The sequence below is a fragment of the Carettochelys insculpta genome, chromosome 4, assembly GCF_033958435.1.
Source record: "Carettochelys insculpta isolate YL-2023 chromosome 4, ASM3395843v1, whole genome shotgun sequence".
Lineage (NCBI taxonomy): Eukaryota > Metazoa > Chordata > Testudines > Carettochelyidae > Carettochelys > Carettochelys insculpta.
The window spans coordinates 117,566,156-117,579,042 of record NC_134140.1 but is presented as its reverse complement, the minus strand read 5'-3'; the positions used below and the strand labels follow the sequence as shown (position 1 = coordinate 117,579,042).

General features: G+C 41.7%; 1 protein-coding gene across 1 annotated transcript in view; it reads left to right on the top strand.

Annotated features, from left to right (window-relative positions):
* LOC142012788 (melanopsin-like) overlaps nucleotides 1-12,887 on the top strand; it is a 72,507-nt gene that overhangs the window by 15,338 nt on the left and 44,282 nt on the right. The window contains exon 2 of the mRNA XM_074993588.1: nucleotides 12,011-12,153. Within this exon, the coding sequence (XP_074849689.1) occupies nucleotides 12,020-12,153 (134 nt within the window). The 5' untranslated portion in view covers nucleotides 12,011-12,019. The remainder of the gene's footprint in view (nucleotides 1-12,010; nucleotides 12,154-12,887) is intronic.

The window sequence follows — 12,887 nt, the reverse complement described above, 5'->3', positions numbered from 1 at the left end:
GTCCTCTGAAGGAACCACAACAGAACAAAAACCTGTTTCTTCCAGTACAAAGACCTTGGTCATATAAGTTATTTTTCTTTCCATATGAACATGTCACTGCACCATCTGAACATCCCTGTCATCACTGTAGATTATGAGCAAGAAGGAATAGCATCGAGTTCATTCTCCTATCATGCTAACTTTTAAAGAATAATGGAAATAAATCTTTGATCACTGTCAGCAGATATAATTCTGAATGCATCCAGAAGGCAGATCTGTTGCCATTTTTACATTGTTTCAAAAGTAGAATTTGCACTTTAGGCTCTGCTAAACAACAGAGGCCTGAAAGTATGCATGTGGAAAAATTAGACAGTTTTTGTAATAGGCAAAACAAAATTATAAACGTCACCAATCATTATATTTTCATTTTTATTGATTAGATCTCTGCACTGTGGGGCCTTCATGTGAATCACATTTGCAGCTGTCAAGTCTTATTAATTGGAGAACAACTGAATTTAGTAATATTCCCTCCCCACATTGATTTCATGACACTGGGTGTGCAAGGAACTTGAGGCTCCTGATAAGTGATATTGAGGAAATACCTGGTCTATTCCTATGACGCTGTCAATTTTGTGAGTTTGTATATTTGGGAAAGTAGTTAATTCACTGTCACGCTTTATTACACTCTCTCTTAGACCCACATGCATCTGCTTGTTAATATCTAAGAGTTCAAGCTTCTTTGTTGCAACATGGAGAACTGCAAGAAAATGCAAATTAAAGTGGGATTATAGCTACATCATCTTGGAGAAGCCATTGCTATGATAATTACAATTACACTCCTGAAATTGCTCTAACCTATGCTGTGGAGGTGGTGGTGGGTAGGGGAGTGAGAAGGATGTTATTTCAGTCCCTGCAGTAGCTCAGAATCTGGGAGGCATGCAAATGGTTTAAAACTGCCTTTGTCTGCCTCCACCCCAAATTCTTAGACTGAGTCTTCTTTGTTGTGCCTGTCAGGAGTCACAAAACAGAATCTGTCCCGAATGAAGGTGTGAATCCCATAGCCAAATATTGAGTACCTTCCTCCTTTGCTGTGGCAGGTTCAGTTACAGCCCACACATGTTCTGGCATAAGAAGCCTATGTTGTATGACGAGACAAGCTTTCAGATGATTTTGAAGCTTGTGAGGTTCTGTCTCCTCCCCGCCTCTGCTCCCTCCCTGAGTAAATATGGGTTGTTAACTAGATTTTTAATTGTTTAAGATTCCTGCTCAGACACCTAAACAAATCCAAAAAAAACCCCATAAATATGCTCACCACTTGTCGTCTTTTTTTCAAAAATTCTTCCAGTGTCCGCTGTCTTCCAAGTCCTTATTTTCTGCCCAGTTTTGCAAGATTAGTGTGTCATCAAAGTTTTTGAGCAGCCTTGGTCAAGGAGCACTCAGGTTGCACTGAAATTAAGAGGAGGAACTCACATCTTGCAGGATTGGACTATAAATACTCTTACAGATCCATAAGGGACCATCATGCAATTTGTGTTCACAACATGGATTGGTGTCAGTCTGGGCCTGGACCATATGTCAGACATGGAGATTTTGTTCCTTCTTGCTAAGGGGTTAATGGTATAATACAGTACCCATTCATTCGCTGTACAGTAAATTGATAGCTCTAACTTTTTTCAGCTAGAAGGTAGAGAAAGCTATTTGGGGGAGGCTGTTCTAGATTTGATTTTCAGACAAGTTGAGAGAAACTGAGTATTTGAAAGTGGAAGGTGGCTTGGGTAAAAGTGATCATGGAATGATAGAATTTGTAACTTCAAGGAAGGAAAACAGCATAATAAAGAGGGTGTTTCAAGAAGGCAGATTTTAGCAAACTCAGGGACTTGGTAGGTAAGATTTCCATATGTAATGCAGACAGACCTGGGTTACCAGCACCAGGGATAGAACTTATGAACATAGGGTCTAAAGCCCTGTACTTTACCACATCAGCCAAAGGCCAGTTGGTGGTCAGCTAAGGCTGTAGAGCAGAGACTTCACTCACCCCAGATGAGGTCTCAGTGCCTCTGGGTACTACACATAGGAAGCAAATCCAAGGCGAAAAACCATTCGAGAGAGTTGGCTGTTTAACAACAAACTATCGCAATGAATAGGAAAGATAAAAAATGTGACAAGCGACCACCCTGACTTAAACAGCTGAACTGCAGTGATCTGAAACTCAGACCTGTAAAAAATTAGAAACCAGGTCAAATTACAAAGGATAAACACATAACAAATAACACAGATTTGTAGGTACCGTACAAAATTAGAAAGGTCAAGACAGAAAGCAAGATTAAACTAGTTAGAAATGTAGAAGGTAACAAGAAAACGTTCTACTAATATATTAGAAGAAAGAGGAAGATCAAGGACCGGATAGGCTCATTATTCAATGGAAAGCAGGGGGAAACAATAAGAGAAAATGTGGAAATAGCAGAAATTTCAGTGACGACTTTGTTTTCAGTTTTCACCAAAAACGTTAGTAGCGATAGGATGTCTAACAGTGAATGGCAGTGAAAATGAGGAAGGATCAGAGGTTAAAACGGGAAGAACAAGTTAAAAGTTACTTACGTGAGTTAGATGTCTTCAGGTCACCAAGGCCTGATAGAAATTCATCAGAATATTCCAGAAGCTGAGTGAGGAGACATGTGAACCTGTTACCTTAGAAAAGTCATGGAGGATGGTAGAGAGTCCAGAAAAGTGGGAAAGGCAAATATATGCCATCTATAAAAAAAGGAAATAAAGACAACCTGAGGAAATAGACCAGTTTAATTTCTGTAGCTAGAAAAATAATAAAGCAATCAGTTTGCAAATACCTAGAAGATAAGGTGATAAGTAACAGCATAGATTTCTTAAGAATAAATAACATCAAACCAATCTAATAGCTTTCTTTTGAGGGTAGCAAGCCTTGTGGACAATGAGAAAGTGGCAGTTGTGGTACATCTCAGATGTGTTTTACACTTGCATTCCTCTTTTGAAAGAGGCATGCAATGAGGGAAATTGAAAATGCAAATGAGGTGCAGATTTACATACCTGGTGCCTCATTTCCATATTTTTCTTTCAAAAGAAGAAAGACAGTGTAGATGCAGCTGTTTTCGAAAGTAAACCCCATATTCAAAAGAACTCTTCTTACCATTAAAAAAAAAGGGAAGAAGGATTTTTTCAAAGATGGGGTTTACTTTTGAAAGAGCCGTGTCTGTACGGCTTTTCTTCTTTTGAAAGAAGATCTTTCAAAAGAAGAATATGAAAATGAGGTGCCAGATACGTAAATCTGCACCTCATTTTCATTTTCAATTTCCCTTGAATTTACTAAGGCTTTTGATGCTGTCTTACATGATCTTCTTGTGAACAAACTAAGGAAATACACCCTAGATGGAGCTGCTATTCCCAGAGAGAGTTCTCAGTGATTTACAATCAAGCTGGAAGGGCATAACTAGAGAGTGCGAGGGTGATCAGCCCTGGGTCCAATTCTGTTCAATAGCTTTGTCAATCATATAGATAATGGCAGACAGAGGAGACTTATAAAGTTGGTGGAAGATTTGAAATAGGCAGGATTTGTAAGTGCTTTGGAGGATAGGATTAAAACTAGCAGCATTGAAACAGTTTTTGGAGTGGGGGGTGCTGAATGCCCCCTCCACCACTTACTCCTGTCTGTACCCTCATCACCCCCTACCGCTGGGGCTGGTGACCACTTATACAGACCTGACAGCAGGGACCCTGAGCCCCAGGCGTGCCGGGGTGGGATACCCAAAACTTGAAGATGATGCAGCACTTTCCCCACACACCCATACTACTTATGGCTATGACTGGAATTAAAAATTATTTGGACAAACTGGGAAATAGTCTGAAGAAACTGAGATGAAATTCAATAAGGGTAAATACAAAGTATTGCATCTCGGAAGGGAATACTTAGTTTTATGTGTGGGAAATGGTGGCCTAGGAAGGAGTCCGGGGGTCATAGTGGGGGAAGAAAAGAATCTGGGGGTCATAGTGGATCACAAGTGATATCCAAGTAAACAACGTGCTTATAACTTCTAGTGCGGCATCTCTACCTTCAAGATATTCCATAAAGTAATCTCCCATTTGTAAACCATCTTTCCAGACATCCAAGCTCTTGACAATTTGCTGAAGAGTATTTTTCTCTTTGAGAAAAGTCAGCAAGGAGTCCTGTGGCACCTTAAATACTAAAAAATGTATTTGGGCATAATCTGTTGTGGGGTCAGGCCCCTTTGCCAGATGCATGAAGTGAAAGCTATGTTCAGGGAGGGATACATACACACATGGCACACTCCCAACAATAAACGAGAAGGTGAGAATAAGAATGACAGTGTGGTGTCACAGAAGACGCCTTGGGATGTTCTTCAGTGTGCTGAGCAGCTCCACTGACACCTGCCTTCTTACTCTTTAGAGATCCCCACCAACCTGTCCAGCTGAGTCAGATCCTTTGGTCTTCCCAACCAAGACATGGAGGTGGGGGTTCCCACCCCCACTAGCCCTTCCAGAGAACATAAGAGTGGCCATAGTGGGCCAGACCAAATATCCCTCTAGTCTGGTATTCTGTCTTCCAATGGTGGCCAATGCCAGATGCCCAGAAGGAGTGTACAGAACAGGAGAGAAATCACTCAATGATTACCTGTCATCCATTTCCAGCCTCTGACAAACCAAGGCTAGGGACACCATTCCTACCCCTCCTGGCTAATAAGTAGTGATGGACCTACTCTCCGTGAATGTCTAGTTCTTTTGTGAACCTTGTTAAAGTCCTGGTTTTTACAACATCCTCTGGCAAGGCATTCCACAGGCCAGTTCCCCAAGGAGTTCTATGCCCCATGTGAAGCAATACTTACTTTTAAACCTGCTACCCATTAATTCCATTTGGTTTTTATGTTATGGGAACAATAAATACCATTTTAATCAATTTTTCTGAACCCATCATTATTTTATAGACCTCTATCGTATTGCCCCTTAGTCGTCTCTTTACATAGCTGAAAAGTCCCAGTCTTTAAAATCTCTTCATATAAGCAACCATTCCAAACCTCTAATTATTTTTGTTGCCCTTTTCTGAACCTTTTCCAATGTATCTCTTTTGCTATGAGGTGACCACATCCGTACGTAGTATTCAAGATGTGGGAGTACCATGGATTTATGTAGAGGAAATAAGATCTTATCTGTCCCCTTTTTTTAATGATTCTTAACATTGTTTGTTTGCTTTTTGTGAGTGCTTCTGCACACTGAGTGGATGTTTTCAGAGAGCTATCCGCAGGGATTCCAAGATCTGTCTTGAGAGTTTACATCTAAATTAGTTCCCATCATTTTGTATCTATATTTGGGCAACAAAATGGCAAAAGATTTTTAAAGCTGATAAATGCAAAGTGATACACAATAGAAAAAATATTCCGTCACCTAGTTTTGTGAGATCTTTTTGAAGCTGTTCACAATCTGCTTTGTTCTTAACTATATCGAGCAGTTCAGTATCATCAGCAAATTTTGCCACCTCACTGTTTACCCCTTTCTCCAGATTTATAAATACGTTGAATAGGATTGATTCCCCAGCATAGTCCTTGAGGGACACCACTAGTTACCAGTCTCCATTCTGGAAACTGATAATTTGTTCTTCTCCTTTGTTTCCTATCTTTTAACCAGTTATCAGTCCAAGATAGGACCTTTCCTCCTATCCCATGACCACGTAAAGCAATGCAGACACTTACTAAGAACAGCTCTGAGCAGGTGCAGTTCTAGGTGCATAGCACCCAGGAAAATCAGCCCCCCCAAGAAGGATCAAAACCCAAAATAAATCTGTCTCTAAGCAAAAGTTTTTTGCTCAAGGAGGGCTCATTAAATAAGCCCCCTTTATCAATGAAAGGGAGAGATGCATCGTGGTGGCCCTCCTCAGGTGGTAATATCAACCACAGTGTGAATAGGTAACGAAAGAGTTTTTATTAAGCAAAACAGTAGGATTTAAGTGGTTACAAGTAAAACAGGCAGATCAAAGCAGGTTACAAAATTGAAATACAAAAACGCATAGCTAGTTCTATTCTGCTATGAATCTAGTTACATGCGAGTTCTTATCCTAAACAGCTGTTCTTGTGTGAGGCAAAAGCTTCAGGTCAGAAAAGATCTTATCCTGACTTGGGTCTCTTGTACACTGTAAAGCTCTTTTCCCCTTTTAAAACAAAAAGCAGTCAAGTAGCACTTTAAAGACTAGCAAAATAGTTTATTAGGTGAGCTTTCGTGGGACAGACCCACTTCTTCAGACCATAGCCAGACCAGAACAGACTCAATATTTAAGACACAGAGAACCAAAAACAGTAAGCAAGGAGGACAAATTAGAAAAAGCTATATCCGAGATACCACCGACTTCCTGAGGAAATTACAAAACATCGGAAAAGTTCCTGATAATGCCATCCTTGCCACATGGATGTAGAGGCTCTGTACACTAATGTTCCACATAAAGACGGATTACAAGCAATCAGGAATACCATCCCTGATGCTACCACAGCCAATCTGGTGTCTGACCTCTGTAACTTTGTTCTCGCACACAATCATTTCCAATTTGGGGACAATTTATACCTACAGATTAGTGGAACTGCTATGGGCACCCGCATGGCCCCACAATATGCTAATATATTTATGGATGACCTGGAACAATGATTTGTCAGCTCTCGTCCCCTATTACCCCTCCTCTACTTAAGATACATTGATGACATCTTTATGATTTGGACCCATGGTACAGAGACTCTAGAAGAATTCCACAGAGACTTTAACAATCTACACCCCACCATCATCTTATGCCTCGATTACAACATGCAAGAGATACATTCCCTGGACACTACAGTACTAATCAAGGATGGCCGGAACAGTACCACACTGTACCGAAAACCTACTGATAGCTATACTTATCTACACCCTTCTAACTTCCATCCTGCACACGTGACTAGATCCATTGTTTACAGTCAAGCTCTTAGATAAAATCGCATTTGCTCTGATCCAAGTGACAGACCAAAAACTACAAGATCGTTACCAAATATTCATAAACCTGAATTACCCCCCAGGAGAAGTAAAAAGACAAATCGACAGGGCCAGACGAATACCCAGAGACTAGCTACTCCAAGATCGGCCCAAAAAAGCCAAGAACAGAACACCACTGGTCATCACCTACAGCCCCCAACTCAAACCACTGCAACGAATTATTAAAGACCTACAACCTATTCTTAATCAGGATGCCACACTCCAGAAGGCCCTGGGTGACATGCCTGTTCTCACCTACAGACAACCTCTCAACATTATGAGGATCCTCACTAACAGCCACAGTCTATACCCCAAGAATACCAGTCCTGGAACCTTTCCCTGCAACAAAGCCCGCTGCCAGCTTTGTCCACATCTTCTCTGGAAATACCATCACTGGACCTAACCAGGTTACTCACAGAATCACAGGCACTTTCTCATGCTCCTCTACTAACATCATATATGCCATCATGTGCCAACAATGCCCAGATGCTTTGTATATTGGACAGACTTCTAACTCCCTTAGACAAAGGGTTAATGGGCACAAAACAGACCTCAAAACACTCCAGATCCACAAACCAGTTCGTCAACATTTTAATGGAATGGGGCATTCTATTAATGACGTAAAGGTATGTGTGTTACTGAAAAAACTTTCACACTGTTCTTCAAAGGGAAGCAGCTGATCTGGCTTTTATATTCAAATTCAGCACATTAATACATGGTCTAAACCGGGACGACAACTTTGAGTCACTATAGAGGCTCGTCTGCATAATTGGCTTCAACTAATTCTTGACCTTCCCCCCCACCCCTCCACTCTGATTTGCTCACCTTGATTATCTTTTTCTGGTTTGTCCTCCTTGCTTGCTGTTTTTGGTTCTCTGTGCCTTAAATATTGAGTCTGTTCTGGTCTGGCTATGGTCTGAAGAAGCGGGTCTGTCCCACAAAAGCTCACGTAATAAAGTATTTTGCTAGTCTTTAAAGTGCTACTTGACTGCTTTTTGTTTTGATGGTGTATAGACTAGCACGGCTTCCTTTCTGTTACTATTCCCCTTTTAGTGTGTGTCAGGCAATTTCCAAGGAAGGCTGAAGGCCAAGATGGGGGTACCCTCATGGAGCTCTTTATATCTTCCCCTCTGGAGGGAAATTCCATTTTTCTTTTTGTAAAAGTACATTCCAAGATGGAGATCATCGCCTGTCCTTTTTAGGCAATCAGCCATTGCCTGTTTGCTGGTCTGAATGTATACAGAAAAGTTCTTCAGATGTGGATTGGTACCCCATAAGGCCCTTTGTTAGTCAAGTGTAGCTATTCCCTGATAAGTCATGCTCTCACATAGCATAGCCATGCCTCCTGTTGAGGTCTTCACCAAAACAAACATTTGGAATGCAAATACATAGACAATACTCATAAGTTCAAATACAAAAACGATACATGCAGAAAAACAGGGTTTACAGATCCAGCTGATGTATACCATTGAAATCAATAGGTTACAAGACCCATATTGTCCTCGTGCATCTAAGTTATGCCTATTTATAGTCACAAACTGCTTTCCTTAAAGAATGGGGGGTGGGGACAGGTTTCCTGTCAAAACTAATAGGGAGAAATTACTTTTTGCAGTGAGCTAATCACTCCCAGTCTCTGTTCAGACCCAGTCTGATAGTGTCATGTGAAATCTTGGTAGTTTCCCCTTCTCATCAACTATTGGGAGCGGGCCACATCCACCCTGCCTGAATTAGCCTCGATAGCTCTAGTTCTCTGGATACTACTGTAATATTCCCATCTTGTCATGTGTTTTATATATCCCCGCCAGACTGTAGTTTCCACTTCATGCGTCTGAAGTGGGCTCCAGTAAATTTTAGTCTGAGGTGCCATGGGACTCTTCATTATTTTTCCTGAAACAAACTAACATAGCCACCCCTCTAAAAACTCTTCAGCAAAAGGGTTCTCCTCTTTGACTCCAACCTTAGCCTGTAGGACCTCTCTGCTAATGCTTTCTTCCGTGCTTTGGAGCCCTTTCTTACAACTTTCTTCTACTTCTATATAATGGTATATTCTTATGCCATTTTCTTTCCCACACATCTTCTACCTGCTTTATTAGCATTATAATTTTCAGAGTACCACAAAATGTACTAGACATCTTATGGAATACATAAATTCTTAGGTCCAAGCATTTCATTTTCTCCTTACAGGTAAAATGTAGTGAGCAATACCATTGCAAATAATTAGATAGGGGTGAGACTGCATAGATCAGACAATTATATGTTAACGTCCAAACCTTGAAGTTTCCATTAATTTCAAGGAGGAGGAGGAGGATTTATGTGGAGAATTGAGGCAATAGAGTAGTGGTTCCCAATCTCTTCCAGACAGGGACCCATTTTGACAATTCAGGAAGACTTGGTGACTCAAGACAATTCAAAAACAGCAGCAGGGAAGAGAGAGAGCAGAGCCATAACTAGCTAATTTTGTGCCTGAGGCAAGAATATAAAATTGTGCCCCCTCATGTTTATATATTCATAAGTTATTTCATAGAAAAGGGGAAATCACTCAGGGGCTACAGGGGGCTAGGGCAGTCACACTCATTGGCTGGAGGGGTCTAGTGGGGGCTGGGGAGTCACACTCAAGGGCTAGGAGTCACTCACAGGCTGGAGGGAGGTTGGGGAGGCACGGGGGACCTCCCATGGCTGGAAGCTGGCTGGGGCATGGTGCTCCAGCTGGCTGTGCGAGTCACCCAGGTGCATGGGGAACTCCAACCCCCACAGCTGGAAGCCAGCTGGAGCTCAGAGCCCCATTTGTCAGGGTCAGCTGCAGGAACCCTGCTGGGGTTTGCAGGGACCACATCCCCTGCAGAGGCTGAAAGCCAGGGAGCTGATCAGCTCTGCCCTCCTTCCCAACCTTGGACTCAGACCTATACCTTACCTGAGCTGGGTGCTTTCTCTGCCCTGCAGCTGAAATAGTTCTCAGTTTAATTGATTGGCTTAACTGCTTGATGGCTGTTAATCCAATTAAGAAGTTGAGAACCCTTCAGGAGTGTGAATGGTTTCTAAATAGCTGCCTATGGAGCTGCCCAGCCCGACTAACGACCCTTTTGAAATGTAATGGAAACCCATAGGTTGGGAAACCCTGCAAAAGAAGATGAAAAACATACATAATAGAAAAGGTAAGAAGAAAGAGATAAAGGAGGTCCATGGAACTAAGAGGCAAATTGAAAAGAGGAGCTTTACTCACTAACTTCAAATCCATAAGGTGTAACATATCTTGAGGTAAAGAGTCAAAACTTTCTCAACTTTATTGGTATTCTTGCCTGGCATAGTCCTTATGGGCTACAGTCTGCCCTGCTTTACATCCTCTGAGACTTGGTGCAGATGAGGGCAGAATTTGGTTCGGAGCCAGATCATCATCTGGTATAAAATGCCATAGGTTCATTAACTGCTATCTAAACCATTAGTATGTGAACTAGTTTGTAAGATCCCTATATGGCTGTAGAGTGAGTAACACACTGTTAGCAATTAGTAAATAATCTCTCTTGGGCCATGTCTATACTAGCCCCAAACTTCGAAATGGCCACACAAATGGCCATTTTGAAGTTTCCTAATGAAGCGCTGAAATGCATATTCAGCGCCTCGTTAGCATGCGGGCGGCCGCGGCGCTTCGAAATTGACGCGGCTCGCCACCGCGCGGCTCATCCCGACGGGGCTCCTTTTCGAAAGGACCCCACCTACTTCGAAGTCCCCTTATTCCCATCTGTTCATGTATGTTGAATATTTGACATTTAGGAGGAGGATGATTTTATGTGGAGAATTGAGGCAATAGAGTAGTGGGTCCCATGATTCCCAATCATGACATCTGTTCATGGGAATAAGGGGACTTCGAAGTAGGCGGGGTCCTTTCGAAAAGGAGCCTCGTCAGGACGAGCTGCACGGCGGCGAGCCACGTCAATTTCGAAGTGCCGCGGCCACCCTCATGCTGACAAGGTGCTGAATATGCATTTCAGTGCTTCATTAGTAAACTTCAAAATGGCCATTTGTGTGGCCATTTTGAAGTTTGGGGCTAGTGTAGACATAGCCTTGGGCTGTCAATCTCTATTGGACTGGCAGTGCCCAATCTTCTCATTAACAGTGCCGATAAGATCTGAGTGGATTGGCCACAGGCTGTCTTGTTTTCTGAATTTGGTCAGCAGCATAGGTGCTGGAACTAAAGGTATGGAGGTATTGTGGCACCCCCGATTTGAATTGGTGTCCCTTATACACAGGGTTTACAGGTTAACTCAATAGCTCTCAGCACTTCCCATATAAAAATTGTTCCAGCGGCCCAATTCAAACTCGTTTAAAAAACCTGGAATTCATGGCATATTTTTATTAGTGCACGTGTTATAGTAGCAGCAATGGAAATGTCAAATATTTAACATGCTTGTACTGACACAGCTATTGCTATAGCAGCTGACTTTCCTCTTTTCTTCTATTTTTCCTATGTAGCATTCTCAGTGCTGTCAGTCAAGAGGACTGGGGGATAGAACATAGGAAACTTTACTCTTTGTCAAATCAATGGATTGATGGTACTTTACATAAATATGAAATAATAGAGGAGTTTATTAGGAATTCTCCTTAAACTCCATGTTATTTTAGTTTTATTCACATGTCCTCAGCAAAAAAGTAAGTAGATATATTTAGAGCCAACTTCTTATTGTAATGTGAGACTGTTCTTGCAATCTCTCACATAATCTAGTAGTGGATTTTTCCTTACGTTTGTGTACACTGTTTGTTAATGGTGCTGGATAGAGAGGCAGGGAAGATAAATTGTTCTGTTTACACTTAGTACAAATATACCATTGTCAATGGCAAGACCAAGTTTTTCTACACAGCCTTATCAAAGTGTCTCAATGTATGTAAGAATCTGTCTTTAAGTTGTAGCATGTGTTTAGGGTGATACAGTGTGAGGGCTAATTCTCCCCTTGACTAACAGCACTGATTGTGGTAACTCTTGCTTTTCCTTTGCTTTTCTTTCCAGATCTTGGATATGGGAACTCATCAATACACTATGGCAAAAGCAGAAATTCCCGTTCATATCCTTTACATTACTGGAACCTGTGTTCTTGTAATTGGATCCGTTGGAGTCATAGGAAACCTTTTAGTTCTCTATGCATTTTACAGGTACAGAAATTCAGTTCCAGACATGGTTGATTTAGCAAACCCAGTGACTTGAGCTTGTACACTTGAGTGTGTGTGATATGTGAGGGAGACTGTTCTGTATCAGTTTGCTCTGCAACTGTTTGATGTAGAAACAACCATTTCCATATCATCACTAGAAGCATTACTGTAAATTCCCTTTACTTTGAGTAATTCAAAATTATGAAAAAATAAACTTGCAGAATTTGTTTTATGATGAACTAAAATTACGAATTTGACAAAATGCTTCGTTGCACCACTATATTCTGTTGCCTGACTGAGTTCCTTTGCCTTCTTACACGCAAGAGTATGAAATAGATACTGTCAAGACTGACTCCCAAACAGAGAGTTACCTGAAGATGCTGGGGAGTGAAGTTGGATCCAGTAAGCTCAATGGTTCATGTCATCAAGATATGCCAGCAATGCCCTCCATACATGAAGGCAGAACATAGGCTTCCTGTCCACATTTATACTTTGATGTCTCATGACAATATAAAGCAGAGAACTCCTGGGTTGACATAATAAAACTAACTCAGGGCGCGTCTACACGTGCACGCTACTTCGAAGTAGCGGCGCCAGCTTCGAAATAGCGCCCGTCACGGCTACACGTGTTGGGCGCTATTTTGAAGTTGAAATTGACGTTAGGTGGCGAGACGTCGAAGTCGCTAACCCCATGAGGGGATGGGAATAGCGCCCTACTTCGAAGTTGAACGTGGAAG